This window comes from Manis pentadactyla, chromosome 2, assembly GCF_030020395.1.
Source record: "Manis pentadactyla isolate mManPen7 chromosome 2, mManPen7.hap1, whole genome shotgun sequence".
Classification (NCBI taxonomy): Eukaryota; Metazoa; Chordata; class Mammalia; order Pholidota; family Manidae; genus Manis; species Manis pentadactyla.
In genome coordinates this window covers 63,482,613-63,509,986 of record NC_080020.1, presented here as the reverse complement: position 1 = coordinate 63,509,986, position 27,374 = coordinate 63,482,613, and the positions used below count along the sequence as shown (strand labels likewise).

The 27,374-nt window shown below is 45.0% G+C and overlaps 1 protein-coding gene and 1 long non-coding RNA gene across 2 annotated transcripts; one reads left to right on the top strand and one right to left on the bottom strand.

Annotated features, from left to right (window-relative positions):
* The first annotated feature begins 1,190 nt into the window (after positions 1–1,190).
* Positions 1,191–27,374, top strand: RGMB (repulsive guidance molecule BMP co-receptor b). The gene is made up of 5 exons (XM_036925770.2): positions 1,191–1,618; positions 2,573–2,648; positions 5,713–5,969; positions 11,009–11,517; positions 24,086–27,374. The coding sequence occupies exons 2-5, from the start codon at positions 2,644–2,646 to the stop codon at positions 24,752–24,754; spliced, it is 1,440 nt and encodes a 479-aa protein (XP_036781665.2). The 5' UTR covers positions 1,191–1,618; positions 2,573–2,643; the 3' UTR covers positions 24,755–27,374.
* On the bottom strand, positions 3,036–5,946 carry LOC118932337 (uncharacterized). Its single transcript, XR_008994098.1, has 3 exons — positions 5,817–5,946; positions 4,833–5,706; positions 3,036–3,608 (listed from the first exon to the last, which is right to left on the bottom strand). It is a non-coding gene; the product is annotated as an uncharacterized LOC118932337 (long non-coding RNA).

The following is a 27,374-nucleotide window of genomic DNA, read 5'->3' as shown; positions in this document are numbered from 1 at the left end:
GCAAAAAGATTATTTTTATATGTATCTTACATTTACCTTAAGACATAGTTTTTTTGTTGTTGTTCAATTTGATCAGTACTTGAAGAAGATAAAGCAAGATGGGAAAACACTTTAAAAGGTAACCTACTGAGGATGCGTCCCTTTTCATAGAATTTCAGAGCTAGAAGGAAACTAGCCATTGCTCCTAACACAACTTTTCTTAAAAGTGACCCCAAGCTCCAAAGACATTAAATCAGTTGCCTAAGACTCTTACTCATGTCAGGACTAGATCCTCTCTGCTGGCTTTCTACTTGCCCTCTTACACTGCCTAATGCTGCCTCTAGCGGTAAAACCAGGAACTATAAGGAGGACGGGCGGCAGGAGAAGGAAAGGAAAGCTGGAGAGGGTCAGAGATACTGCTCAAGAGGCAAAACGTGAAATGCCTAAGTCAAGATGCTTGTGAACATTTGCCTGAATAAGGAGAAGCAACTTGCTCGTCCCAGGCATTGGACGCACAGAACAATAACTACCACTGAATACTTGTGATGCTTATTTTCAACTTTGGAAAATTAGCCTAGGGAAAAAAGCTAATCCCTTCCCTCTCGCCTCCTTCTGCTTTTATCCAAGTGACTGTCGTCTGTCGTTCCTCGAACATTTTGTGGGCTTGTTCTTTATAACACAATTGCATTACCTGTCCTTGGTGTTTCTTTAAATCCTCTCTGTCCTCGTAATTCCCAAATCGTTATCCTGGTCTTTCTTAAACTATAAACTCAAGCCACACTGGCACCTTAGGGGAACAGGAAAGATCCCTGGATTCCTTATTTCAGCCGAAGTCCAGAAGACCATTCCTGCCACCTCCCCTCAACCCTGCCCCATTTATACACACTAGGAAGACTTCAAAGATCATTTATGGAGAGAAGGGTTGCATTGTGTGACCGCTGGTGGACAGCTAGAGAAAGTGGTGGCAAGGGAGACGGGGTCTGCATCTGCGCCCATGCAGAGGCGCGGAGTGGGAACAGCATTCAGGCTGCCGCTGCCGCCCTGCCCCGGCGACGGCTGGCAGTCACCAACGGGGAACCGGTTGCTGCCGCGGGTGGGCCAAGGCAACGCGGCCGGACTGGAGGGCGGCGCGGAGAGTGGCGCTGACAGCTTGAAAGGGGTCTTTGTGCAGGACTTCGAGCTAGGGTGGGAGGGTGAGAGAGCCGAGAGTGAGTTGAGATCTGGAGGCTGGGGTTCTGAGACGTCGCTCCCCGCTACTCTGCAGCCGCGCTTGAAAGATCCGGGTAGTGCCGGCAGGGGGCGGTGTGGTGCCGGAAAGGTGGAGTGGACGCCCCTAAATTTGGCCTATTCTGAGACCGAAGGAGAAAGAAAGCAGCTTGGAGAAAGCAGAAGGGAATTAAGAGATTTACCTCCCCGCCCCCGCCCCTAAGTGGCATTGCGCTGGTGGAAGGGCGAAGCCCCTGGCCGAACGCTCGCTCAGCTGTCGGGGAAAGAGGGGAGCGGCCCCGGGGTATCGCGGCTCCCACCTGGGGGAGAGAGGCGGACGCCGTGCTGCCTTCCCTCCGCGCCCCAGCCGCGTGGCTTGAGGCTTATTTTCCCAGCTGGGAAGCGTCGCGCTTCAGACAAGGGAATGCCTGTGGTGAGTTGTTTATTTTGTTGAAGTTTGCGGTGGGCCAGGGGGTCGTGGGGGGCGAGCGGCAGGCAGCAGCCGGGACTGTTTGGTTTAGGTCTCGGTCCACCTGTGTGGTATAAATCTGCCAGCCTCAGGGCGGCGGGGGGCCAGGGTGAGAAAACCCCAGCGCTGCAAAAGGTCCCATTTTGTCACTTGCGGACCTAGAACCACATTTGGTTCTCCACTCCTGGAATCGCTAGATCCTAGCTTACACTACCCCCAAGCCTCTGATCAGTGCTTCCCGCACCGTTGTGGGCAGGGCTGACTCTCCAAAGGGCAGTCTGCGCCCACGACCCGGCGACAGCTGGCCATTGAAGTTTCCCCTCCCCGTACCCTTCCCCTTCCTTGAGGACAGGATAGCTGAGAATTTGATACGAGGGGCGATCGTGAAATTAGTGGGAACTTATTTTGGCTGCTTCTGACATGAAATCCGTTCAGGGTGTCTAGTCTGCCCAGTGCTACAAATTGGGATCTGGGTTGGCCAGAGTTTCCAAGATTTCAGGCTGCGGGGGAGGTAAGCGGCTGACTCCTGGAGGAGCCCAGAGGAACCCCCAGGGCTGATGGCAGTCACCGCCTCGGCCTGGAAGAAAAGCCTAAATACATTAGCGAGCTGGTAAAGCTTTTAAGGCTTTCTGGGGAGTGAGTGGCTGGCTAATGAGAGGTTAATTTTGTTTGGAAGGAAAGGCTGCGCTGGTTTCCTGAGATAAATGGACAGGAAGCGCATTACCTCCGCGCGCTGGCAAGCGTCTCCCAAATGCTTTTTGCACCTGCTGCTTTGAGCCGCGCGAGCCACGGCGGAGCCCGCAGGGATCGCGGGGACCGGTTGTGTATGCTCGCGTGACGAGCCCCACGCACGCCCTGGGTCATCTCCTGAGGGCGCAAAGCTCACGCCGGGTTCTGGGGTTCTTCTCTCACACCCAGGTCCTGCGTGTTCCGGAGCTCGGGGGCCCCCTGATCCCGCCAAGCCCCCTCCAGGAGCAGAAGGGTTAAGAATGATGTAAGTACAATACACTGAGCTGCTTGCAGCTGGGCTGTCGGACTCCGGGCTATTTCAGCCCCTGCTTTGCGTACACCATGGACTGGGGAGCCGAGGGGAGCCCTTACTCTAGAGTGGTTTGCACAAATCGCAACCCCGAGCTACTGCCCCAGGTGATTTGTAAGCAGACAGAGACCCTCGTGTTAGATTTCTGGAAATGGAGATATATTAACAGGGGAGCAGTTAAGACATCACGTCTAGGTTCAGGAAAAGAAACCGCATATTGTTTAGACTCCATTAATGTTGCTGACATGTGTTTTAATTCTATTCACTTGTACATTAATACCATGGGGTGCTTTGCTGGGTCCCCTCACTGCATTGCTCTGGTCTCATCTTTACTTCCTGAAAACAAAGGCGAAGGGAGAAAGAGTACAAGAGGCAAGAAACAGGCATCTGTGAGTTGTGCAAGCTGTCACTTAACTGAATTTTTTTTCCCGATTAAAATCTAAAACTTTTATAAGTCATCAATTTTATGTATGTATTCTAGCTCCCTACACAGATTGTTCTTTGAAGAGTCTTAAAATCCTCATTAACTAATGCAGCATTTAATGTGGAGGAATGGATGCGCTATACGCGACCCTTCCCTCACGCTCTTGGTTTCCGTGATTATTAGGGATCTTGCTAATAATAGTCCGAATTTACCCGGCGTGTGTGTCAACTGACCTAATGTCTTGAAAATAGGAACCACCTTGCGTTTTAATTGTGAAAATTAACATTTCCCCCTGGACACTTATGCAGCAATAAAAAGTAAAATGTTAGGCTTGTAAATCTTGAGCTTGTCAAATTTTACAACAGAGGAGCAATAAAGGACCTTAGAAGAAATGAAGTTTCACCTTTAAAAAACAGTTCCATTTCACACCAGGATTTGCAGTGACTCGAGGACGCCCTCTATTGATAAGAAAATCCAAAGCACCCGTGTACCTAAGCAACAGGATAAGAGGAGCAAAGGGAAAAATATAGAAAGTCACAAGCGAAAAGACTCAAACTAAACTGAATTTGACACTTAACTCTTGGCTATGTGTTCTGAATATGATTATTGGGGTCAAATTAAATCTTCAATTAAGGGAAAAGAAACAACTTAATGTTAGTCTTTGTTAGCAAAATACTTTGAAAAAATGGTCACATTTGATTACTTTTTAAGAGACATTTACCAGCATTTCATCAACTCCATTTCGTTGACTATATGGAAGTAAAATTTTGGTCTAATAGTATTTACTCCACGGTATTATTTAAAGATCATACCAGATAACTTTCCAAAAAGTCATTTCTCCAGGCAACTGTGAAGCTATTATCAAGCATACTATGGATGTACACAGGCTTGGATTATATCTTGGGCAGTGAAAGGTGTGTTTACCACTTGAGTCATCATAGTGTGTAATAGTAATGAAAAGTTACAGTAAAAATAGACAGGCATCCTTCATTAGGAACCTAGTGGTTTGTACATTACGTGTCTAATAAGTAAACTGGAGTGATCTAAGGTTTGCCCTCAATTATCCTGGTCCATTGATTAGCACATCGTAATATGTGGACTGCTAACGTGTCCGTGGTTGACACGAAAATCTTAATTAGAGATTCTAAGCGGCCGGTAGATTTGCAAACTAAGCTTTGGATGTAAGTTTGAATTTAAAATGGCAGCTCTGAGCCATTTGGGGAACAACAAAAGCGAGGGTAGTATGAAGTGGTTCCCAGCCTTGAGGCTGTTCTTGAAAGTAGATACCACTTCACACTTACTGATAACAAATTGTAACCTATCAACAACCTCACAACATGCTCCCCTAAGTCCTCAGTCAGCAACCTCTTTTCTGGCAGACAATTGTTTTTTCCCCCCTAAAAATCTATGAAAACCAGTGGGAAAGCCATTGAGCAACAACAAATCGTGGCATAAGTATTCTACACTGCATTAAAAACTACTGTCCCCATTAATCTAATTACACTGTAACCGAACACGTTTAAATTCGTCCACTCTCGTACCCCTTCCCTGCGGCTTTCAGGTAGGGAAATGTCAAAGGAACGAGAACACTGGAGCCGCGCACAGCTGCCAGAGAATTCCGCTGAGAGCTGGCGGGCACCTTCCCAAGCCCACCAGATCTCTTCGGGACCTCAGGTCATATTAGGATTCCCAAAGCGGCTGGGTGTAAGCTTTACCAAAAGTCCGCAACAGGCTGGGAACGCGGTCCCGCAGATGTGATTGGCTGTGAAGAGACCTGTCCGCTGGGTAAAAGCGCCTGCTCCTTACAAGGACCTGGAGCTTGAGGCACATAGTGGGGTTATTTAAAAAATAATAATAAACCCTGGAGGGAAATTGAACCCGGTCACATTAATTCAAGGAGGGATCAAAGGCCAGTTCTTTTGTAACGCCGACGGGAGAGAAGAGCCTCGCCTGTTTCTACCGGGCGCGAAGAAGCAGTAAATTGCGGAAGGGGGCGGAGGCTAAAGAAGAGGGAGCGGGAAGGAGGCTGGGCCCGGCGCGGTGGGCGGGACACACAGGCGGCGGACGCGGAACTCGGATTCACTTGAGCAGGCGGGAGGTGGGAGGAGGCGTGGGGGACAGACGCCTTGGGACCTGCGAGTGGCGGGCTGGGCAGCCGACCGGTGCTCGCAGCCAATGAGACGGGAGGGAGGTGCGCTAACGGGGTGGGGACGACGCGGATTGGCAAGTGTAGGGTGGGCGGGGCAGCAGTGCGGGGCTGAGATTGACTGATCGTAGGGGCAGTCTCGCAGAGATCTCCGGGCCGCCCGCAGCTGCTCGGCAGGGCTGGGCGCGCCTCCCGTTGGTTCACACCCGCGGTCCACGCCCGCAGAGCCCACGCTGGCTGGGACCGGAGCGCTCGCGCGTTCGGGGCCGGGCTGGGCACTCACTCACGGTCTTTGTGTCTTTTCTCTCCCACCCTCTCTTCCCCCGCCTGCTGCCTACGGCCGCTGCGATTCCGCTATACCCCATTGCCGCCGCCGCCGCCTCGCTCCGCCCGCGGCGCGCTTTTCGCTGCGGCGGTGGCGGCGGCCGGTCTCCGACGCGGGCCTGAAGGAGGAAGAAGAGGAAGCGAGGCGCGTCCCCCGGCCCATGCCGCAGCCACGGCCCCGAACCCCCCACGGCGCCCGCGCCGCCGCCCTCGCCGGAGCCCACGAGACCTGCATGGACGGGCATGGGCTTGAGAGCAGCACCTTCCTGCGCCGCCGCCGCCGTCGCCGCCGCCGGGACTGAGCAGCGCCGCCGTCCCCGGCCCTGCCCTCCGCCCCTGGCGCTGCTGCTGCTGCTGCTCGGCCTCGGGCTGCTCCACGCAGGTACGGGCGCGCGCTTTGTTCCCGAATCCCCGCTCCCACAGGCGGAGGGCGGAGGGGCGGCGCGCCGGGAAGGCCTCCCGGGCCCCCGACGTGCACCTTCCCCGACGGTGCGCAGAGGCCTCTTCCCCGCGTTCCGTCCTCCTGCCCCGCCTCGGCCACCCCTTGGGTACAACCGCGGATCCGAGATTTAGCGGGCGGGAGCGGGCTGCGCGCCGGGGACACACGTTCCGGATGCTTTATGGCTCTGCGCGCCGGTGTTTACTGAAAGCCTGGCTAGGATCAGGTTTCCGCCGCCGCCTCGCAGGAGAGACCAGGAGCCTTGTGCTGCTACTCTGGAGTTGGGGGTGGCGGCGAGGCGAAGAAATCTCACGAGATGGAAAGATTTTCACCAGAGTTTGAAAACCTGGGGGTTAATCTCGAAGTAACTTGAACTTAATTAAACGGATTTCTTTCGCATTTGTGAAAGCTGCTTTTAATTCCGCTTTCAACCCCTTTGGAAAAACTCGTGCTTTGTGGCGAGCCTCCTGTTTGGGGTCGCCAGGAGGGGTTGACAGATCTCGTACTGCTTCCTGGAAGCCATTGCTTTCGCTCTGGAAGCAACCGTGAAGAATCTGTTGTTGGTGAGCTAACCTTACAGATGAGCGTCCTAGCGTGATACCTATTTTCTTTTTAAATTGTTTCATCAGTTCAGTGTTACATGGCAGTATTATCTCAAAGCCGAGGACAAAATCTAGGGTGCTCTTTACAAATAAGTAACACTTATAGGAGTTTGTCTAGACAAAGAGTTAATGCTAAATTGAAAGATTAATTATCTTTTAGTTTGAAGATAACTGGGACATTAGATACCTAACTAAAAAGAGCTTTTCCAGATCTTCTTGCCCTGTGTTTGTATGACAGAAGTCACAGGGCTCTCTCTGATCGGGAGAATCCTGAACTTTAATGCCATCCAACTGTGTGGATTAATTTTTATTTTCTTGTGAAGTCAACCAGACTTGCTACAAATCAGGGAGGTCTTTTAAGTAATGGGGAAGAAATGTGGCATTTGAGGAGACCATTTAATTTACTTTGTGTAACTTTGCGTTGTGATGTAACAGCTGCATTTTAACACTGTCACTTAGGAAAGCAGACTGATGCCTTAAGAAAGAATGCAATGACAAGTTTTACAGTGATTAAGGCTTTAAATTAGTAACTGTAGAACCTTAGAAAATAATGCCAGTCTGCTTACAGTTACATGGGAAATTGTTCATGATGTGTCAAAAAATGAATTCAGTATTTTGTGTAAAAAATAAGTAGCTGTAATGTCAAAGTGTAGGTTTCTTGAAATGGAAATTAAAGTGCTAGGCAGGACAGTGTCCCTCCTGACTGCTTGGGTATTGTTGCTGTAAGGCCTTAGGACAAGATTGGAATGCAGTCGTTGATGATTTCTTTGCTGGCCCATGAAAGTCCTAAGAACTAAGAAGTTAGTTTAAAGGTTTAGAAAATTAAGGTGCTTAGTAGTTCAAGAATTTGGAATGTGACACTTCTCTCGGGGTGTTAATGTGCCCTCTCTAAGGTCACTTTTAGATTCTACCCAGAGTTGGCTGTAGTGAGCGATGTCTGTGGACCACTTCTTGGAGGGCAGCAGTTAATCTGGTTACAGGAAAGAGGGCTCCTTTGGAGATGTCTTTGAGGAGTGGTGCTGTTGAAATGCACGGCTCATTTCTGCTGAGAGCAGGAAGTGCCCAGTGCTCCTTGCAGATGGGCTGCCCCATTTTAGGCCTGAATGCATATAATTTCCCTGGGTGCCCCATATGGCTCCCCATTTCACTTAATTCAGCCTCAGCATATCTTGTTTCTTTTATTTTGAACTGATTGTGCTGCAGATTTCACATATGAAGTCCCAGCATGGAGGAATCCATCCTGAATGGTGAAGTTTTTATATCTGAATCGTTAGCAAAAGCCCTAGAACCACAAATGTATGTACTTTCATTAACTGGAGTGAAAATACTATCACACCTTTCCCAGATGATCCGTCTTGAAAAATCAGAGATCTGTAACTGCACATTTTGAGTTCTGCCCTTGGAAAATGAAGAAAGTATATTTATTCCTATTTTTTTATTTTAAGCAAACCTCTGCAGTTCCTGAATAGAGATTCAATATGGGAGTTACTTGCTTACTCATAAACTTCATGGCCTTCTTGGCGACATCCTCAAGATTGTTTCTGCTCTGCATTGTCTTGGCATTTTGACAGGAGGCTTACTTTACTGCCTGTAACAGGCAAAGTGTGCATTGTCATTATAAATTCATGAAGCCTGGGTATTTCTGGGTGTATGCTGCAAATTAGTCATTATTCAGGAGGCTACAATGGGGTTGAAACTGCTGATCCAAATGCTCTCTCTCCCTCCTCCCTCCCTCCTTCCCTCTCTCTCTCTCTCTCTCTCTCTCTCTCTCTCTCTCTCTCTCTCTATCTCTCTCTGTCTCTCTCCCTTTCTCTGTTCTCTCCTTAGCCCTCCTCCCTCCCATCATCTGAGCAAGCTGTTAGAAACCACATTCAAAACAAAAGAACCCAAGGAGTTGTGTTTTGTGTGGGATTTTGTAAAGGAATCAACACCTACCTGCTGTGAAAAAGGGTGGGGGGCAGGGAGGAAACAGACCAAAAAGGAGCTGGGAATCTAAATTCTGCTTCTCTTCCTTTCTTCACAGTTGCATCTGCATTTCCATGCTGTTACTTTTACTATTTTATGACTATTTGAAATAATTATAAGTAAATGTATGCTTGGATAGATTTTATAGACCATAAAAAGAACAAATAGCCACTGCAGGTTTAGCGGAAAGTTCTTGTGCTGTCCTTTATTTGTAGGCTAAGAGCTGTTCGTTACAGAGTGAGGTTGGCCCAGTTTTTATTTCCTTGCTTTCTGCTTGCTGTGTATCTGATTCTAAAAGAAAAAAATATGATACAGTAGTGACTTGTCTTTGTCTAAGCTATCAAGTACTATTGTGAGAGACAGGAATTGAGGGGAGATGTGACATGCAAAGGAAGGAAAATGGGATTTGAAGAGAGGCACCGCGCCCGGGTTTCATACTAGCCAGCTATTTACAGTCCAGTCAGGACAAAGCCTTGAGTGTCCCTTTGTCTTGATTTTCCCATCTGTAAAATGGCTTTAATGCCTTAGGGGATTGTAAATTCATTGAGGGGGGGGTTGTTACCATTTCTGCTTTTTGAGTAAAAATAGCTGAAAATGACTTGATCTACTTTGGAGAGAGGATATGTAATATGAGGAGCTATATTATTGGGGCTACTTTTTAAGTACAATTTTAGTAATAGTTATAAATTCATAGCCCCAAAGTATTAAAATATTTTCATCCCTTTTACTCAGGTTAAAATGAATAGCCAATGTAGACTTAAGCATTTTTCCTTTTTTTGTCTTTGAAATTTAAAAATCGGGGGAGGTGTCTTGAGAGGTCTTCATGTCCTACCCTTTCCTCTGCTGCTCAAGCCAGAAACAGAGATGATAGGCTATTACGTTCAGGTGTAGAAGCAGTTTACTGAAAATATTAAAATAATCTTTCTAAGGTGATATTAGGGTTAGTTTTAAGTCCTTATTGGAAAAAGTATTAAATCTTGATTTTATCCATGAAGTTTGTTATGCCCACATCTTGAAATAATTGTACATTTAATAATAGTCTACTGACTCTTGATATTTTTTTCCCCGTCTAGAACAGGAATTATATTTTATGCCTGGAAAAGATCATAAAGATCATTTTAGAATATCTGTGTCATTGCTCATATGAGGAGCCTAAGACTTAAGAGATTGAGACTTCTTGCATAGTTTAGAGACCTATAAAGAATATTTAACACAAATGCATGTTGCAGTTCATTTCCATAAAATTTGAGTTAGATGATAAAGAAAAACATTTTCCTTTTAGTAATTCTCGTGTTCCCACTTTATGGAACAGAGTATTAAGCTGGTGTATGCGACTAGCCTAGTATTGGCAATCGTGTGTTTTTTGTGCTTTGAGAGGTTTTATACATTTTTACATGAGAAGCCATTGGCAAAACATCACTTGAAAATTAACTTTTTAAATAGTAGGGCAGTAATGCTTGGTTTTCATTACTTCTTTTAACTTTGCTTAACTCATTAAGTTTATATGAATTGTTAATTGAAGGAAAAGAGAAAAAAGTTTATATAAACTCAAAGAATTCTGTGTCCTGTAGTTCTCTGGTTATGTTTCTGGAAAAAAAATCGCACAGTTGGTACAATCATCTGTCTCTGCAACATGACTTCAGTGTTGTGTACTTTTTGAATTTAGCGTGCTTTACTTGTGAACTGCTTAGGAGCTGGGATCTTAAGGTTATAAATGTTAAGGAAGAAGTGAATACATAGCTTGGTCAAATGAATCGTTTTTTTTAAGAGAATACTTACACTTTATGGAAACCAGGAGATTCAGTGTCAGTTTATATACAGTTTGCTAATAAACATCACTCAGGAAGTGCAGGACCGCTCAGTACCTGAATTTTTCCTTGACATTCTTACCCCGTAGCAGTATAGAATCAGATAAAGGTGTTTTGACTAATCATGCTATAATATAGATATTCCCCTACCTGAAATGTAGAAACTTTAATCACAGTTTTATGCATAGACGGTACTCTCTCAAGCAAATTACTTGTGCAGTTTTCAGAATCAAAACAAAGTTCACATATTTGGCTTGGCATTAGAGCAAATGTCTCTTTCTCAAAATCTGTGAACAATAGCCAAGTTGATAAAATATTTCATTTACCATGCCCTAGTAATTTTAACTTATGAACACTGGACTAGGCTCATGTTCACTCACAATGGCTGTATTTTAAAGTTTTTAGTTAACTAACCACATGCAGTTTTTCTCCCAGGAGCTTAATTTGTGAGAGACAGAAGCACAATGCAGCCTTCTTTCTGAAGACCTTAAAATAGGAGTATATGAAATAGAACAAACAGTTCCCAGAGGGGAATGTCATTTTCTCATGTAGCTCAGGAAGTTATGTAGCATTTTAAAAATATTTGGTCTTATCTTCTTTGCCATAGGTGACTGCCAACAGCCGGCCCAATGTCGAATCCAGAAATGTACCACAGATTTTGTGTCCCTGACTTCACACCTGAACTCTGCCATTGATGGCTTTGACTCTGAGTTTTGCAAGGCCCTGCGTGCCTATGCCGGCTGTACCCAGCGAACTTCAAAAGCCTGCCGTGGTAACCTGGTGTACCATTCTGCTGTGCTGGGCATCAGTGACCTCATGAGCCAGAGGAACTGTTCCAAGGATGGGCCTACATCTTCTACCAACCCTGAAGTGACACATGACCCCTGTAACTATCACAGCCACACAGGAGCCAGAGAGCCCGGGGGAGAGAGCCAGAACCCTCCCAGCTACCTTTTTTGTGGCTTGTTTGGCGATCCTCACCTTAGAACTTTCAAGGATCACTTCCAGACATGCAAAGTGGAAGGGGCCTGGCCACTCATAGATAATAATTATCTCTCGGTTCAAGTGACAAATGTACCGGTGGTCCCAGGATCCAGGGCTACTGCTACAAATAAGGTAAGTATACTTTTTTCTTAAAACTTTCAGATATTTGATTTGTGAGACAACTTTCGAAGTGTGATACAAAAGACCTAGTTTAAAAGAAACTTTTCTTAAGTCTTGATAATATGGTGGATAAAGTATTAAATGAAAATTATTTGGTAAGGAATTTCTCACTGGAATTCTAAGGCTTCTGTAAAATGTGGATCTAAATTTAAATAGGCAGTGGTATGAAAAATAAAAAGTAAACAGAAGTGGAATTCTCTTGGGAAAAGGCTGGCCTGTTTAATGAAAACTTTTTTTTTCAGTGATGTCTTTTTTGAGTGCTTATATGTAAAACTCTTGAAGAAATCCTTGTTCAGGTTTATCAGATGACCGAAGTGGTTGCTCTGAATAAAGAGAGCTGTGAAGCCTGAGGCAATAAGCCATCAGCAAACATTTGTTAAGGAAAATTTGGAAGCTATAGTGAAGTGCAGTGGTAGTAAGCCAGCTTCACAGTGACAAACTGCTTGGCTGTTAGCTGCTAACTCCCTGGTGACTGTGGAGGACGGGGATACCACAGAGCAGTATACATACCCCACATCCTCTCAGGGTAACACTTTCAGTCAGAAGTTGAGGGAAAAGCTGACAAAGTAAGTTAAGCTTACCCTGCCTAACTGCCAGCGTCCATGGGTCTTGTTTGTTTTAAAGAGAAACTAATACAGAATAGACATCCTCTAAGCCACCTTTAGGGTCACTTGTCATAGTTCAAGTAGGTGGTGAGTGGCTGTGAACTGAGGTTCCAATTGCCAGTCAGTGCTAATTCGGACATTAGTAATAAATAGATCAAAACAGTTTTTCCACAAAAATAGTGTCCCACATAACCAGCTCCTTCCCTGTCTTCCCCAACCACAGAATCACACATACAAATTATGTCTTCTTTTAAATTTTCCTTTATTTTATCTATTCCTATAAGTTGGTTTAGACTAAAATATGATTCAAGGATTAAGTTTTTGTCTGACTTACTATGATGGTTCTTTTGCTTCCACAACATCATCCTTTCCTCCAAACTGTGGCATATTTTTTAAGTAGATTTAAATTATTTTACTTAGCATTTTGTGGAGGGAATTTTACAGCACCTCCAGAGGTATCTGGAGACACCCAGGGGTGTCACAAATTTAAGATTAGAAGTCATTGCTCTGAACAAAGAAGACTATTATATTTGTCTGGACATCTTAGGGGAACTCAGAAATGTTTACACTTCAACTCCCAGTAAAAGCCCAAACCTGCTCCCCAAACCCTACATCTCAAACTTACTTTCTTTGGTTTTTATAAATATGCAAATAATTCTCCCACTCTTCATATTAAAATACATATTCGTTGTAAGTTGTGGTATAAAGTTATACAATTAGAAAGTTATAAGACAAACCATAGCCAAAAATCCATCATTGCTGCCAAGTCATAGGGCATAAAATCTGGGAATAGTCTTTGGGAAAACAACACTAAAAATTCAAGAAGGCAGTTCCATTGGGAATAAAGAAAATCATCATTGACTGTGCAAATAATTGACATCTTAGAAGGGTAACATTCAAATAGTGCTATGTGTATGGGAAAATACTGGTTCTTTTCACAAGCCCCAAATTTTATTTTTCATGCCTTCCATCTGATTACATATCACTTCTATTTGTTAGTCAACCTTTCAGAATTATGTACTTTTTAACTAATCATGGTGAAAATATTTGAGCACAGCCACTTACCTTAATGAGCGTTAATTGCATGTAAGTAGAACAGTTGCCCCGGAAGTACTTAAGATCATTCCACTTCAAATGGGATTGGATCTGTCATAGTTTTCAGCAAATAAATAAGAAGTACAGCTCTTAGTCTCTCAGCTTGGTAGGATCAGATGTTTCACCCACTCCAAAAAAGGAGGTGGGCTGGGGGTTGTCTTCTGACATACATTCAAGAAGATGATGAGAACGCTTGGCCTTTACTTACACTATTGGAAAGTACTTCCCACGTCTGATGACTGTCCAGCAACAGATTATGGCTTCACAACCTCTCCTAGCATTTGTTTTGTTTGTTTGTTTTTTTCCTTCTTTTTGTGACTCCCAAAAGCATCTGGAAGGTTACTGTAGAGGGCCTGTCTCAATCTGCTATGACCTCTGACCTGTGCCCAGGAAGCCAGGCGGAGGCCTAAGATTTTGCAGTGTGGTTTCCTTTTACCTACTCAGGCCAAAATAAAATCTTTGAAAAAGTCTAAGCAATGAAAAAATGTTGGTAATGAAAATAAAAACAATATGAGGCAAAAAGTACTTATGAATTAAGTCCCACAGAGGAGAAGACCTTTTTTTCCTTGGTGTCTACTGCAATAGTTTATTTTAATACAGTCTTTCAGAAGAGATTTTGTATGAGTCCCAGCTTTACTGAGACCTTAAACACGTGCATAGACCAGCTGTTGGATAACCCAACACTACACACTGCAGATACTGTATCATCTGGAGGTCAAGCATTTTAATGATCCCTGTGCTCAGTATCCCTAGGTTTAAAGACTGACCAGTGATAATCCTAGAAGCCAGCCAGCCCACCTTTGATTCTGAAATTGTTGTACTTAAGCATCCCTTCATTTCACTACCTTCTGCACTAAAGTGCTGGGCTGGGGTGTTTTGCTCAGTGAGGTCCCTAAGACAGTTCCTCAGTGCTGGGTACCTGAACCTGGCTTGTTGGGCAAGCCAGCTTCAAGCCTGTCTTTGTGAGCCTGCTGGTCCCTAAGTTCCACCTTTCCTTATCACAGAAAGACAAAGTTTAGATGGAGAAATCTAAATAGAATGAAAGAAAATGAAGTCATTGTACTCAAGGGGCCTTTTATTAGCTAAGCCTTTTCCTTTTTCCACATGGCAGGCTGTTTGTTAGGGCAGCTGGGCCTACCATGCTGGACGGTGTGGTCTCCTCTGCCCAGTGTACCTTCTCGCCACTTCCTCGGGAAATGTAGGGTGGCTTTCCAGTTGATCATGGTGTGTGCAGGTAAGCTTTTTCAAGGCTGCCAAGTTTTTGTTACGCTTTCTGCTAGCCAGCCTGTTCGGCTCTCTCTCTCTCCAGAAGAGTCTTCCTGGTTGGCCACCTTGCCGGGTAGGTGTTCCCAAAGGGGAGGCCAGGGCTGGTGTTTCTTCTCTGCACCACCCTGGGCTGCAGGGGCTCCTGGCACACACGCACCCCTCGGCTGAGGCCCACCTCCACTCAGGGCCATCTTCCCCACCTTTGGCTGTGTGAGATGGCTTCTGGCCTGAGGCACTGGAGGGGAGAGAGTAGAGGGACAGGATTAGAACTGGCAGAGTTGAGGACACAGGAAAGAAAAGCAGTTTCCATTTTGGGGGAAGGAGGTAGCCCAAGTGTTTTGGCTCCAGAGACAGGTGCTGCCCTGGTCTCACACGGAAAAAGTAAACCAGGTCATCTGTGGGGATGCAGGACTTCCGTCCTCCTCTTCCACATTCTCTCTGCCCGTCCCTTAGTCTCAGTTCCTGTTTACTTCATTCTGTGTGCCTATCTGTGTTTAAGTGGCTTTAGTAAGGGTTTGTATACATCATGATTACACAAGGTGATTTTGAAGTACATTATTTCATAAAAGAATTCTACATGTTACAAATTTCTAGTAGCACACATTGAAATCACCAGTCTCTCAGGTACAGTTAAAATGATTCTTTTCCCAAAAAGTTTCAGGAATGCAGTTGTTGAACACTAGCAATATTTCTTAAAATTCGTTTTTACAGGTAATTTAGAAACTTTTGCTCTACTTTTTCTTCTGTTTTAATGTAATCATGTGATTTCCCATCACTCCAGCTTTCTTATCCTATCCTTCAATCTCAGTAAAACAAAATTACAGGTAGGAGGGGGAGTGGGGATGACAGCGAGTCCTTGTATAGATCTGCTGCTACAGATTTTTCCTCGCTTCACCCCTTAGTGAGAGAGAAGAGTTTACCTTAAGGCATTTTGCATTTGGGAAAGAAATGTGTTCTGTGTGCTTGACCACGCCTGATGGCTCTTGGCCAGGGAGTGAGCACTCTGAGGTCCTCCTGTGTGTTTGTGGCTGCCGTGGGCCATCAGCTCCTGGTAATCCCGTGGGCAGTAGTGCTCAGCGCATCCAAAACACAAGAAGAGTCCTTGCCTGTCAGGTGTCTTTTAAAGTTCACAATTGTCCCTAATTCTTGAACTCTAGCTACTTTTGAAAAATTCTGGAGAACTTCCACCGTTTGATAGCAGAGATGTAGGAAGACTTAACACAGTTGGTTCATTGTTGCTCACTGTCTTCATCCAGCTGTATAGCCCAGCGCTCTCCTGTGACGGAAACACTTCTCACTTGGGAGCGCCTCGATCCTGAGTCAGGTCCTCGCCTCCTTCTAATGGCCCCTAGCACGGAACTTTTATTCCATAACAGTATGCAGGCATGTAAACCAGTGTTCTGGGTCATTTTCTGTTGGTTACAAGATCAAGGGCAGACCTGCCTGCATTGCAAAGGCTGAATTTCAGCTATTGTTTTAATTATATCTGTGGATCAAGGTTTAGCAATGGGTCCTCTCTCGACCCCAGACCTAGTGCATTTTAGTGGCCAAGTGTTTGTGACCTATTATGTTTTTAGTATCTTTATGGAGACTATGTGAGCTACCCAATGGTGATCATCCTTACTCTTATGGATTAAGGAAGATGCTTCACCCTCGCATTGGCAGGGTTGTTTTGAGTATACGAACCCTGTTCCTGCCTGCAGCATTGCTCCTGAGGGGAAACCTGCTCTTTTCTCTGGTAGTATGGAGCCCTTTCCTTCCAGAGAGCACAGACTGTCTGCAGATAACATTGTAACTGATTCTTAAAATCAGAGACAGCTCTTTGTTATGATATTCTGTAATACAGGCGATTCTTGCCATTTCTTTAAGATTTGCTCCTTTTCATGGTCTTCCTGTTTTGCAAAACACCAAAAAATATAAGATACTATGAAATATTAGGTCTCATTAGGCATATTGGGGAACAGATGGGAAAGAAGGTAGCAGTTGTAGCTCTCTCCTCAGAATAATCATTTCTCTGATAAGATGTAGCTGGATTTGGTGCTGCATTTGAACTGTCCAGTGTGAAACGGCCTGTGTGTGGAGATGCAGAGGGGAATGAGCAGTCTAGGCACATAACTGCAGTTGGCAGCAGTCGGTGGAGAATATAGGGTCTGTGTGTCAAACAGCCGTTTTCAAGGTTTCTTTTCAGTGTTCATAAGCTGGTTCCAAGTGCAGCTGCTGGGCAGGTTGTTGTGGGTGTTAAAGGCATCAGGAAAGTGGGCCAGAGAGCTGGGCAGCCATACCCAGCATGCCCTGCCCCCACCGTTGCCCCCTCCACCTCCTGCAGTTGGGTGACCCCTCACTTACATCCAGGTTTCCTCACACCTGTGCTGCCAGCACAGTCTAGAACCCTAGCTACCCCTTTGTAAGGTTGTTGGTCTTTAATATAATACTTTTGGGTATATTATAAAGCTTTCTAGAATTTGACTGTCAAGTCACCAGTTCTTAGTCCATTTTTCAAGCTCCAGTCTCATCTTAAAACTCACAAAAGCATGTTTTCGATATCCTGCCTGAATTTGTTCATTGTAGAGACAATATTGAAACATTAAAGAGCAGCTTTAGAAGAGCAGAAATTGGCTATAATTCCAGGTGGTTGTATTCTTATTTGTCCTTTTCTATTTCCTGCATAGCTTTTTTTTGTACTGGATTAAAAGGTCTTAGGCCCAGGAACTACTCCCTTTGCTTCATATAATTCTGCAAATTGCCTGGATGTAAAAGGATTCCAAGTATATGAGGGGGAAAGAGAACAGAAAAAGGGGGAGAAATTATTAGCTGTATGATGTAGCTTTGTGTGAAAGGTAGTTTTATAAGACGAATGGGCCTGCCTTGGTTATGCTATACTTTGCCAACAGGATACGTCTCTATATTGTCCAAACCCATTGAACTACTCTGGATATGAATCTTTTACCATTTTCGTATTCTCTGGATTGAAGAAATGAAGAGAAATAGAAAAAGGTGGTAGAAACTGTCTAAAACCATACAAAGTTTATATCTGTGCATTTATAAGGCCTGTATTTTGAATTTCCTTGACTGTGCTGCTCCTCGTGTCCCAGATGTGATTCTGAAGGGAGAGGGTACTTTCAGAGCCCCCATTTTTAAGTGAAACAAACCCAGCTCCTGCCCAAGCTGGGTGGGCCTCTGCTGCTTTAAAACAAACCCACACTCCTCCATAGTTTAAACCAGAGGCATGAGTCCAAGTCTGATCCACCGTTCAGAGTCAGAACTTCTTTTTCTGTCACATTTCCAAGTGTCTCTCTCTCTCCGCCCTGTTAAATTTTCTTTGGGTCAACATTTTGAGAGGAAGGGGCGAGAAGGAAACATTGGATGGTTGGTCCTTTTCTTGTTGGCTTCAGTTAGTGCTAAGCCAGCAGTTCCTGCCTGTGCCGGATGTCGTGTGTAAAGAGTTACCTACGGTGTTGAACAATGAAAAATGCTACCTTACCCATTTTGTCTTTGTTTGTTTTGATTGCAGTAGAACTTGCTCTTCCACTGTTTTGAATTTGTGTTCCCGTGGGTGGAGTGGCTTAAGGACTTTTTAAACTGCTCAGCTTGTCAGTAAGGGATAACTAACAAGAATAGCTACACACACCTTAGACAGAGAATTTCACTGGACAGCCGTGCAGTGAAAACTCACTGGTGTTGGGTCTAGAAAGAACTTGAGGTGAAACTGGGTCTGTGGAGAGTTAGCTGGTTATTTTAAGAGTTGGAGCCAAAAGAATGTTTGGCTGCTTCTTGTGGACTTCTCTCAGATAAGAGCCAAGTTGTACACTGTGCCTGGAGTGAGTGTGACAGTCTCTCATATGCTCTGCATGTGCTCCTGACATGGTCAGGGTTGAACCTTTCCTTCCAGAGCTGTATGTGAGAATGCAAATGTTACATGTGTGCACTTCCACGGTGGTGGTGTCTTCCCCAGTCCCAGCTACAGCATATTGTTTTGTACACTACAGTTAATGGGTTTCTGAAATGTATGGTCACCACCTCTAACCACTTTGTTCCTGAGTGGTAACTTGAAATTGAACTGAGAAGTGACAGTGTGAGTGTATTGTGAAGACCTTCAAGCTCTTTCACTTTTGAAATCACCTCCCCAAACTGAAAGATGATCAAAGAGGCTGTGATTTGCTGATGCCATTGGTTTGGGGACAGCTCTGCTGTACCAAGACCGAAAGCTTTGACTGAGGGACCCACTGGAGCCTCAGGGTCTGTGGCCCTGCCCCCCCTTCTCCGCCCCCACCCCAACTAGGAGGGAGCTCCCTGCGGGCAAGACCTGCTACGGCCTAGAGTTGTCTCCAGCCCTGGATTTCACCTTTCAAAGTGTGTTTAGCCTTTGGTCTGAAGCAGAGGACACTTAGACTGTAATTCCGTGCCCACACATGCCTAACTTCACATCTGGAAGCAGTGAGTTCCCACATTTGCTGCCTCCTCTTTGGTGCTGCAGTGTTTGAACATGGCAAACGAGAAGTTCACTGTGTTGTTCTCTGAGTGGCTGAGACTGTAAGGACCAGGGGCCTTTCCTCTCCCACTCAGCACAGCATTGCTCTGATCAGTACAGGGAAGCTGGCCAATCTCCCTGTCCCTGAGCCTATTTATATTTCCAGCCTTCCTTGTTTTAAGGGTACAGAAATACTTTTGGGGAGTCGTTTTTGTGCCTTTCTCTTGTGTGTGTCATCCTGGGCTTGCCTCCGTTTCACTTTCACATGCCCCTTGGAGCCACTGAGGGTAATGCATCTGCCCTGGACCACCCCGGTGGCCTCCGCTGTGGGGGTCCCTCCCCTCTGGTTGGGTTTCTTTCTCCTCCTGCTGCCAGGAACCCTCCCAGGAGCCAAGGCAGCCTGTTCGTGCGCTGAAGGATAAGTAAGTCTGATTCACTCCATTTCCTGGGAATCCTGTGAGCACTCATGGGACACAGCTCTGTGGAAACAGACTCTACAAGGGTGTGAAAAGCCTGTTTTGATGGACTTTTAAAGGTAGTCGATTCTCACCATCTCCTTCAAGCCCTAAAAAGAGTGTAGGGTAAAATTTTTAATTTGCCACCCTCTGCTTAAAACACATATACGTCTTCCTTCCTATTAGTATCTTGTCCTAATCCAGTAAAATGACTGAACAAAACATACTTTTGTAGGTCTTAAGTTCAGCCACCCTGTAGGTCAATATTTGATAAATAAGCTAAGTAGTGATTATAAAATGAGAACCAGTTCATTGAGTTCATACCTTCCTAGGAGATTTTTTTCCTTAATTTTTTAGGAAAATCATCAATGACATCAGTTATTACTCTATCCCAACATCTTTTCTTAAATATGGCACATATAACTACTCCTGTGCACTTCACATGAAGTTGTTCAAACAAAGTTATTTTAGATGAATATGCTTTTTTTCCTGCTCCAAAAAACAGGGACAGACACAGAGTTCTCCCATCTTAGGTAACCAAAGGCCAGTGGCCTCCCAGCCTGGATGGGTAGCTCTGCTCTAGATCAGACCCATACTTCCGACTTTGTCTATCATGTTGGAGGAAGAAAGGGGCTGAGACCAGGGAAAACACTGGTAGGAAGGTGCCTTCAAGGACGACCCCTGCTTCTTTGTGGTGCTTCAGAGCTTCCTAGGGTCAGCCTTCTCAGCATTTAGGAAAATTGACCCGAGAAATAAAGATGAGGTGTTTTACAGCTGAAGCTAGAACATGGGTATCTTTTCTTGTTTAAAGCTTGTGGTCTTGTTGAAACTGTTTGGTTTGAGCTTACTCTAGGGGACTGATGTGGAGCCTGTGTGCCACTTAGCAGTGTAAGAGGAAAAGGGGCCATGAGCAATGTTCTTCTTTTCTCCCTGAGAGGCATCTTTTTTTTTCAGCCTGTAATTGCACCCACAGGACCTGATGAAGTAGACGTATCAGCTAATTATATGCAATAAAATTCATTTTAGCTTCCATTGACACATGCAGAATCTTAACCATGTACATATCAAAATTGTGTTTCCTTGCGTTCTAACATAATTTATGTTACTGTTTAGTTTGCTGGCCCATCTTAATCTAAGAGATGTGGGTCCCTTGTTCTAAAAAGTACAGTTCTGGCATTTGAGGATTCCAGTGAGGTCCTGCACTTGCAGTGCCAAATGGCCTGATTAAACACTGCTAAATGTTTCTTCCAAAATACAGCAAGCACAGATAGAGAAGTGCACAGCCTTTGGGGGATTCTGCTGTTCGGAAGTCCTGCGAAGCACTCCGCACAGCTGTTGAGCCTAGGGGAGATACACATGTTGGCAGGGCAGTGCCTGAGTTTTCCTTTGTTGCCTATCTTGTTTTCATTTGGCTTGCATGTCTTTCTGGTAGAAAGGAGAGGCATGTGCCTCTGAAGTTTTTATATTTCACAGTAAACTTTGAATCATTATTGCCTTTCAGGTGTGGAAAGGTTGATTGTGGTTGCTGTCTCTGTCCTCCTAATAGACCATGTGGGTGGTAAAGAGCTAGGTAGTGAAACATTAAAAATAAATCAGGAGAACAGTTTGTCCGACCTGGGGATTGAGAGGGATTGGGTGGTTAACAAAAGGCACTGATGTCTGAAATGCACAAAATGCCATCCATCAATAATAAATGGTGTGGCATAGAACAGATGTGCCAAACTGAGTTATTACAGCATACGGATTAGTTCATAGAGGAGGAGCAAGCAGCACGGCTGGTGTTTTTTCAATTACCTATTTTGACAGCATTAGAATACAGTTCTGAATAATGTCCTGTTTTTACACTCTGATAGCTCTAGTTGGAAATATAAAACATTTGGAATTCCCAAAAATTCCGGTTAAGTTTTAAATGTGTTTAAAGTAAGAATTATTAAAGAATGAGTAAATGTTGTTTTTCTGAAGAGGGAGACAGAATCTGAAAATGAATTTCTAGCCCTCTGTGGCTGACTGCTTGTTTTTTTAAGAGCTTGTGTTGTAACTCTATGAGGAATGAAACTACTTTGCAAAACTTGTCATATGAAACTGTTACCTAGTGTTTTCTCCATTTACATTGATTATCTCTCTGTGCTTCTTCAGTACATACTTAAACTGCAGAAAACCACTCAGGAAACCCCTCTCGTGCTTTGAGATGGATTTGTCACTGTCAGCATTTTGATTCAAGGGCTAACTGCTCTGTAAGAATTATTTCACCCAAAAGAGAAACAAGAAAAATGTCAGCTTCATTGTCTCATACAGAAAATCACTCCTAGGAAATTGGACAGGCAGACAAAAATCTGTTAGTTTATGAACTGGAATATTTTTAAGTAAAGATGGTATGCAGAGGTCAAGTTTTGAGTTTTTCTTGAGCGTATAGAGGCCTAGGAGTTATTGTAAGTGTCACAAGCCCAGCAGAGGACAGTACTGTGTGAAGTGTCTGCAGCGACTTCTGAGGTGGAATTGGTGTGCTAAATGAAAACAGCAGAGACATGGTAAGACATGGAACTATTCCACTCATCTCATAGCGACCCTTGCTTGCCTTTTTGGAAACTTATTTGGAAGTGAATCTCTCCGCTTTGTTGTCCCAACAGAACTAATTCCCCTTTGTTTTTCCTTAGGCGAGTGTAAAAGCACTTAACTCTTGCAAATGATGCCAAATTGGTTTAAATTGACATTTATTAGACTAGAAACACAAATTACTTAGCTATTATAGAAGAGTGCATTTAATCTTTTGAGTATAAACTAGTTGAAAATGAGGATAGTGATTCTATGAAAAATCTATTACTGTTATTTTAGCCATGTGTATTAACTTTCAACTCTTTCATACAGAGTTTACTTGAATTCATCTTTTCACTTCCAAGAGATCTTAGTTGCCTTTAAAAAGCACTTGTCAAGCTGTCATTAAAGCCAACAAATCTATTTTACAGTCCCATTAGATACCTAGCTCAAAATCCCATTCACTCTAGAAGGCCCGCTGATCAGATGCACAACAAATTTCCTGAAATCATCTCTGGTACACCTCATTCAGGTTGTTAAGGAGGTGTTGAAATACGAGAAGGCTGGTAGTGAAATTAAATTGTTGCTCAGTGTAATTAGGAAGGGAGAAAACCAAGCATTTTCATAGTACATCATCTAGCTTTTAGTGGCAGCTGCAAACAACGGATATGAATTTAACCAGTTGCTACAATGCAGCTGGTTCAGATCTGGCTTTATAACTGGCTGAAGTAAATGAAATGGCTGGAAAATTCCAGTCAAGTAACACCAGGGTGAACATGTGGAATTAAACAGTGTGAGCAAATGCTGGCCGAGTTGGGGAAAAAACTTGAGACATGAACTCGAGGGTGCTGGTGAGGACTTGTAGAGAGAGGGGTGGGGAGGAGGGGGCTGGGGCATTTTCTGGTCCTTTTAACAAGGGTCTGTTGTTTTGATTGGGTCCCTTGCAAGGAGGTAGGAGGTTTCCTCCATCCAGAATAATGTGTAGAGTGTTTGGCCTGTCTACCTTCCTCCTTGACTGAAGTCATCTGATAGTTTTCTTTTTCTTTAAGAAGGAAAAAATAAAGCTGTTATGTCAGTTACTGACAGTAACACGAATGTCAAATGTTGTCTGTCTTCTTCAGGACAGCTTTCCCACCCTGGGGAACCCGGAAAACCCTGTCTCTCCCTCAGCCTCTTGCTCCCGCCTTTACCAGAGATGCTGAGTAGGTTGGAGGCGAAGTGCTCAAATTTCAGTTTTTTGATAATTGTTCTAATTAAGGAAAGAAAATGAACTAACTAAAGGGAACTTTTGTATTTTCAGTAGTTTTCGCTCCATGAATTGCCTGTTTGATTTGGAGAATTGAGAGTTGGCAGGGGGAAGAAAATCCTGAGCAGTTAAAGGGCCACGGCACTGTTTGGGGAGAACGTTGCTGTAACTAGGTGTGGGGTGTTTATGCTCTGCCTGTGCTGGGGAGGGCGGGGTTCTGCATTTGCCAAGTGATTTCCGGCCGCAGGATTAGTCAGTCACGTGAGGCACACACAGCCCCCCTCAAGGCTCGGAGGACTTCCCACTGCCCGTTGTCCGGGGCGGTGCTGGGTCGTCGGCCCCCTCCCCAGCGGCCTGCTTGGTCCCTCATTGTTTCTGTAGGTTTGCAGTGATGAGTCAGGAGAAGGGTTTTATACTTCAGTGAAGAATCTTTTTAGAAATCAAAGTTCAAGTAAGTATATCATTAAATTAAGTCCCTTGAAGTTTCTGTATAACTTAGAAATCTTTCTTTTAAGAGCTCTACCATGGCTCATCTGTTTTTAGGAGATAAGATATAAACTATCAATGAAAATTTCTGGATCTCAGCAGCAACACTGTTCTTAGGAAAGTAAAGTTTTTCATGATGCACATTCCCCGGATTTGGATTTGTGTTACATTTTCATTCTAAATACATAGGACTTTTTTATTTTCCCTCACAGAGCCCCCATTCCCTAGGTGAGGCAGGAGCGAAGGGCTGAGCTGGGAGAGTCTGTCTCTAGCTACTCTACTCCAGAGCAGAGGGGGGCGCCTGCGGCCCAAGGATGCACCGTCCATTTCCCTCCCATCGTCTTAACCTTTGTGCTCCTTCCTGCAGATCACTATCATCTTCAAAGCCCACCGCGAGTGTACAGATCAGAAAGTATACCAAGCTGTGACCGATGACCTGCCAGCTGCCTTTGTGGATGGCAGCACGAGCAGTGGGGACGGTGACACCAAGAGCCTGCGCATCGTGGAGAGGGAGAGTGGCCGCTCCGTGGAGATGCAGGCCCGCTACATAGGGACCACCGTGTTTGTGCGGCAGCTGGGGCGCTACCTGACCCTCGCCGTCCGCATGCCTGAAGACCTGGCCATGTCCTACGAGGAGAGCCAGGACCTGCAGCTGTGTGTGAATGGCTGCCCCCTGAGCGAGCGCATCGACGACGGGCAGGGCCAGGTGTCTGCCATCCTGGGGCACACGCTGCCTCATCCCTCCTTGGCCCAGGCCTGGCCTGGCTACACACTGGAGACTGCCAACGCTCAGTGCCACAAGAAGATGCCCGTGAAGGACATCTATTTCCAGTCCTGTGTTTTCGACCTGCTCACCACCGGTGATGCCAACTTCACCGCCGCGGCCCACAGTGCCTTGGAGGACGTGGAGGCGCTGCACCCAAGGCGGGAGCGCTGGCACATCTTCCCCCACAGCGGCCCAGGAGCACCCCGCGGGGGCAGCCTGCCGGCTCTCAGCCTGGGACTCGCGTGCTTGGTCCTTACTGTGTTTTTGTAGGGTTGTCTTTTGTTTCTTATTTTTTTGCGTAACAAAATTTTAAAATATATATTGTCATAATATATTGAGTAAAAGAGTATATATGTATATACCATGTATATGACAGGATGTTTGTCCTGGGACACCACCCGATTGTACATATTATGTTTGTGTTCACATATGTTGGCTGTAGTGTTCTTTGATTGTATCGGTTATGTTTTGCAGTTTTGTGAAATGTTTTATAATGTCCCTGCTGGGGGACCTGTTAGAAAGCACTTTATTTTTTATATATTAAATATTTATGTGTGTACCTGGGTAGTATGTATAGTACATATACACGGACACCACACAGTGTCCCCTTGAGGAAGACCAGTGATGTTGTTTGTGGCTGTCCTCTCCTGCCTGACTCCGTTGCTACTGATCTGCCGCACATGCGGCGTCCCCGGGGCAGCCGCCTCGCCCCTCCAAACTAGGTCCGCACCTGCTGGCCTCCCTCCTTGGACAAGGACAGTGCACGCCCCGTTCCCGGCACCGTCGGCTCTGACGCACTGACCTCTGGGAAGCCCTCTCTGCTCCTTCATAGCTGTCACTTTTTCAGAGGTGAGGAGAGAGCTACCACAGTCCCAACTGGTCGTTCATCTGAGCACTTGCGGGCTGGTACAGCAGAAGGGTTGTGGGGACAGTGTCTTAGGCGTTTTGCTGAACCCAAGAGCTTTCAGACATTCTCATCCCACGTCCCTGTTTGAACTGTAGTTTTTCCTTCTTTAAACTCTAGTCTGCATTAAACAAACACCACAAAAACAAATTTAGTGATCATTTGTGCAAATGCATGTTCTTAGCCTTCCCTTCCTGGGCTGCTGGGACCCAGAGACACACGACTCCCCGTCCCAACGTCTGCCTCCCCTTACCTTGTGAGCCCAGGTACTAGGGGCTGTTGGCTTCTTTAATATCAAGGCCCAGATCCCAACGCAAAGTTTTCTGCCCCTCCTTGCCCAGCACCATGGTCTCAGCCACGGTCTGACAGGCCCATCTTCCACCAACATGCATGATGGAATGGATGAGGGCATCAAGGGTAGAAAAGCCTCGTTGCCCTGACTCCCTGTGCAGCTAACTGGCTGCTGGTTAATCCAGACATTGCCATTAAGCAGTGTTGCTCCCCAAGTGGTCCCCTAATCAGATAAAACTCAGCTACCGATTCTAAGGGGAGACTATTTAGTCAGTTGCTTATGTAACTGGGTGAAATTCCTATGAAGTAAAATATCTCCTTGCCTCTTCCATTCATTCCAATGGAAGGAAAATGCACGAACAAAGGAGAAAACAATAGCTGGGGAAGTGAATTCCAGGATAGGTAGCTTTATATTGTTACATCTAAAATGTAAATGTTTGGGTCCAAGAATAAGTGATACAGTTTGTGCTTTACCTTAATTAAGTTCGTGCAAACAAAATGCATAAATACAAGAAAAGTTACAGGACTTTGAGTACCATGGTAATGTGGGTCGAGACGACCTAGTGTGAGTTGGCCAGGTGGCTTCCTCCTCTTGCCATATCCCACTGATGAGTCGCACTGCCAAAGGCCCAGGCTGGCAGGAAAAAAGGATGTCATTTCATGAAGTTCTTCATGAACTAGTTCATCCCATCACAGGAGGGAACTGTGGTTTCATCTCGAGGTGGCAAAGCACCTCTCTACCATCTTCTGGTATAGGAGAGACTAATATCGGCCATTCTGGGAAATCATGAAGGTATCCTGCTTTCTTGATAAGGATGCAATGCATTTGAAACCTAAGCCTGTTATCCTCTCATAAAAACTAGACTGGGACCCACCACCATCAGCTCTGAACTGTGGCTGCTTTTGTCTACCTATGGAGCCACATACCAGGTTCAGAAGCTGTAGTTAGCTAAGTCATTTTGTTATGTAATTGAGTAGAACGAAGGACAAATATTTAGGGTACTTCTAACCACTACTTTTGTGCAAATAGTATAAAAGTGAAATAACAATAGATGTATCTGGATTTAGATTGTATATGATTAATATACCTTTGTCCTTTTCAGGGAGAGCAGAACAACCACCGCTACTAATAGAAATTGCGTTGTTTGGCCCTGTCGTTTAGCTGGAAAGGATGCTTGAAAGGGTCCTACATCACTAGAACTCATGGCAGTGTATTGAGCTAGTCTCTGTTTATAGCCAGTGTTCCTGTACAACCTTTAGAGTACCCACAGATAACTTTCAGAAACACAGGTACTTCTCTAAAGGGCCAGGTTTATTTTCTCCTGCTTTCTAGGATTTCTAGAGAAAGTGCTAGTTGGACATGTTTGTGAAAATCCTCCTTAACAAGAAGAGTTACAGGGTTTCATGACAACACATGGAAGTTATAGCTGTTCACAGGTTTCCTGGAGGAGCTTTCAACTTGGGGGTAAACACTGGTTTTCACAGATGCGCCACATGGCTGTCTTTAAAAGACTCAAAACATTTTTTTGTTCTTTGTTTTGCTTGGAAACCCCCATGGTGTGTCGAGTCTTTGCAAAGAAACCTTTAGATGTGGTTCATAGGTGTATGAGTAAGTATCTGTGTAAAACAGTGAGTGTGCAGTGTGTAAATACTTTAAATTATTATGCTAGAAAAATAAAGTTGCATACCATGCTG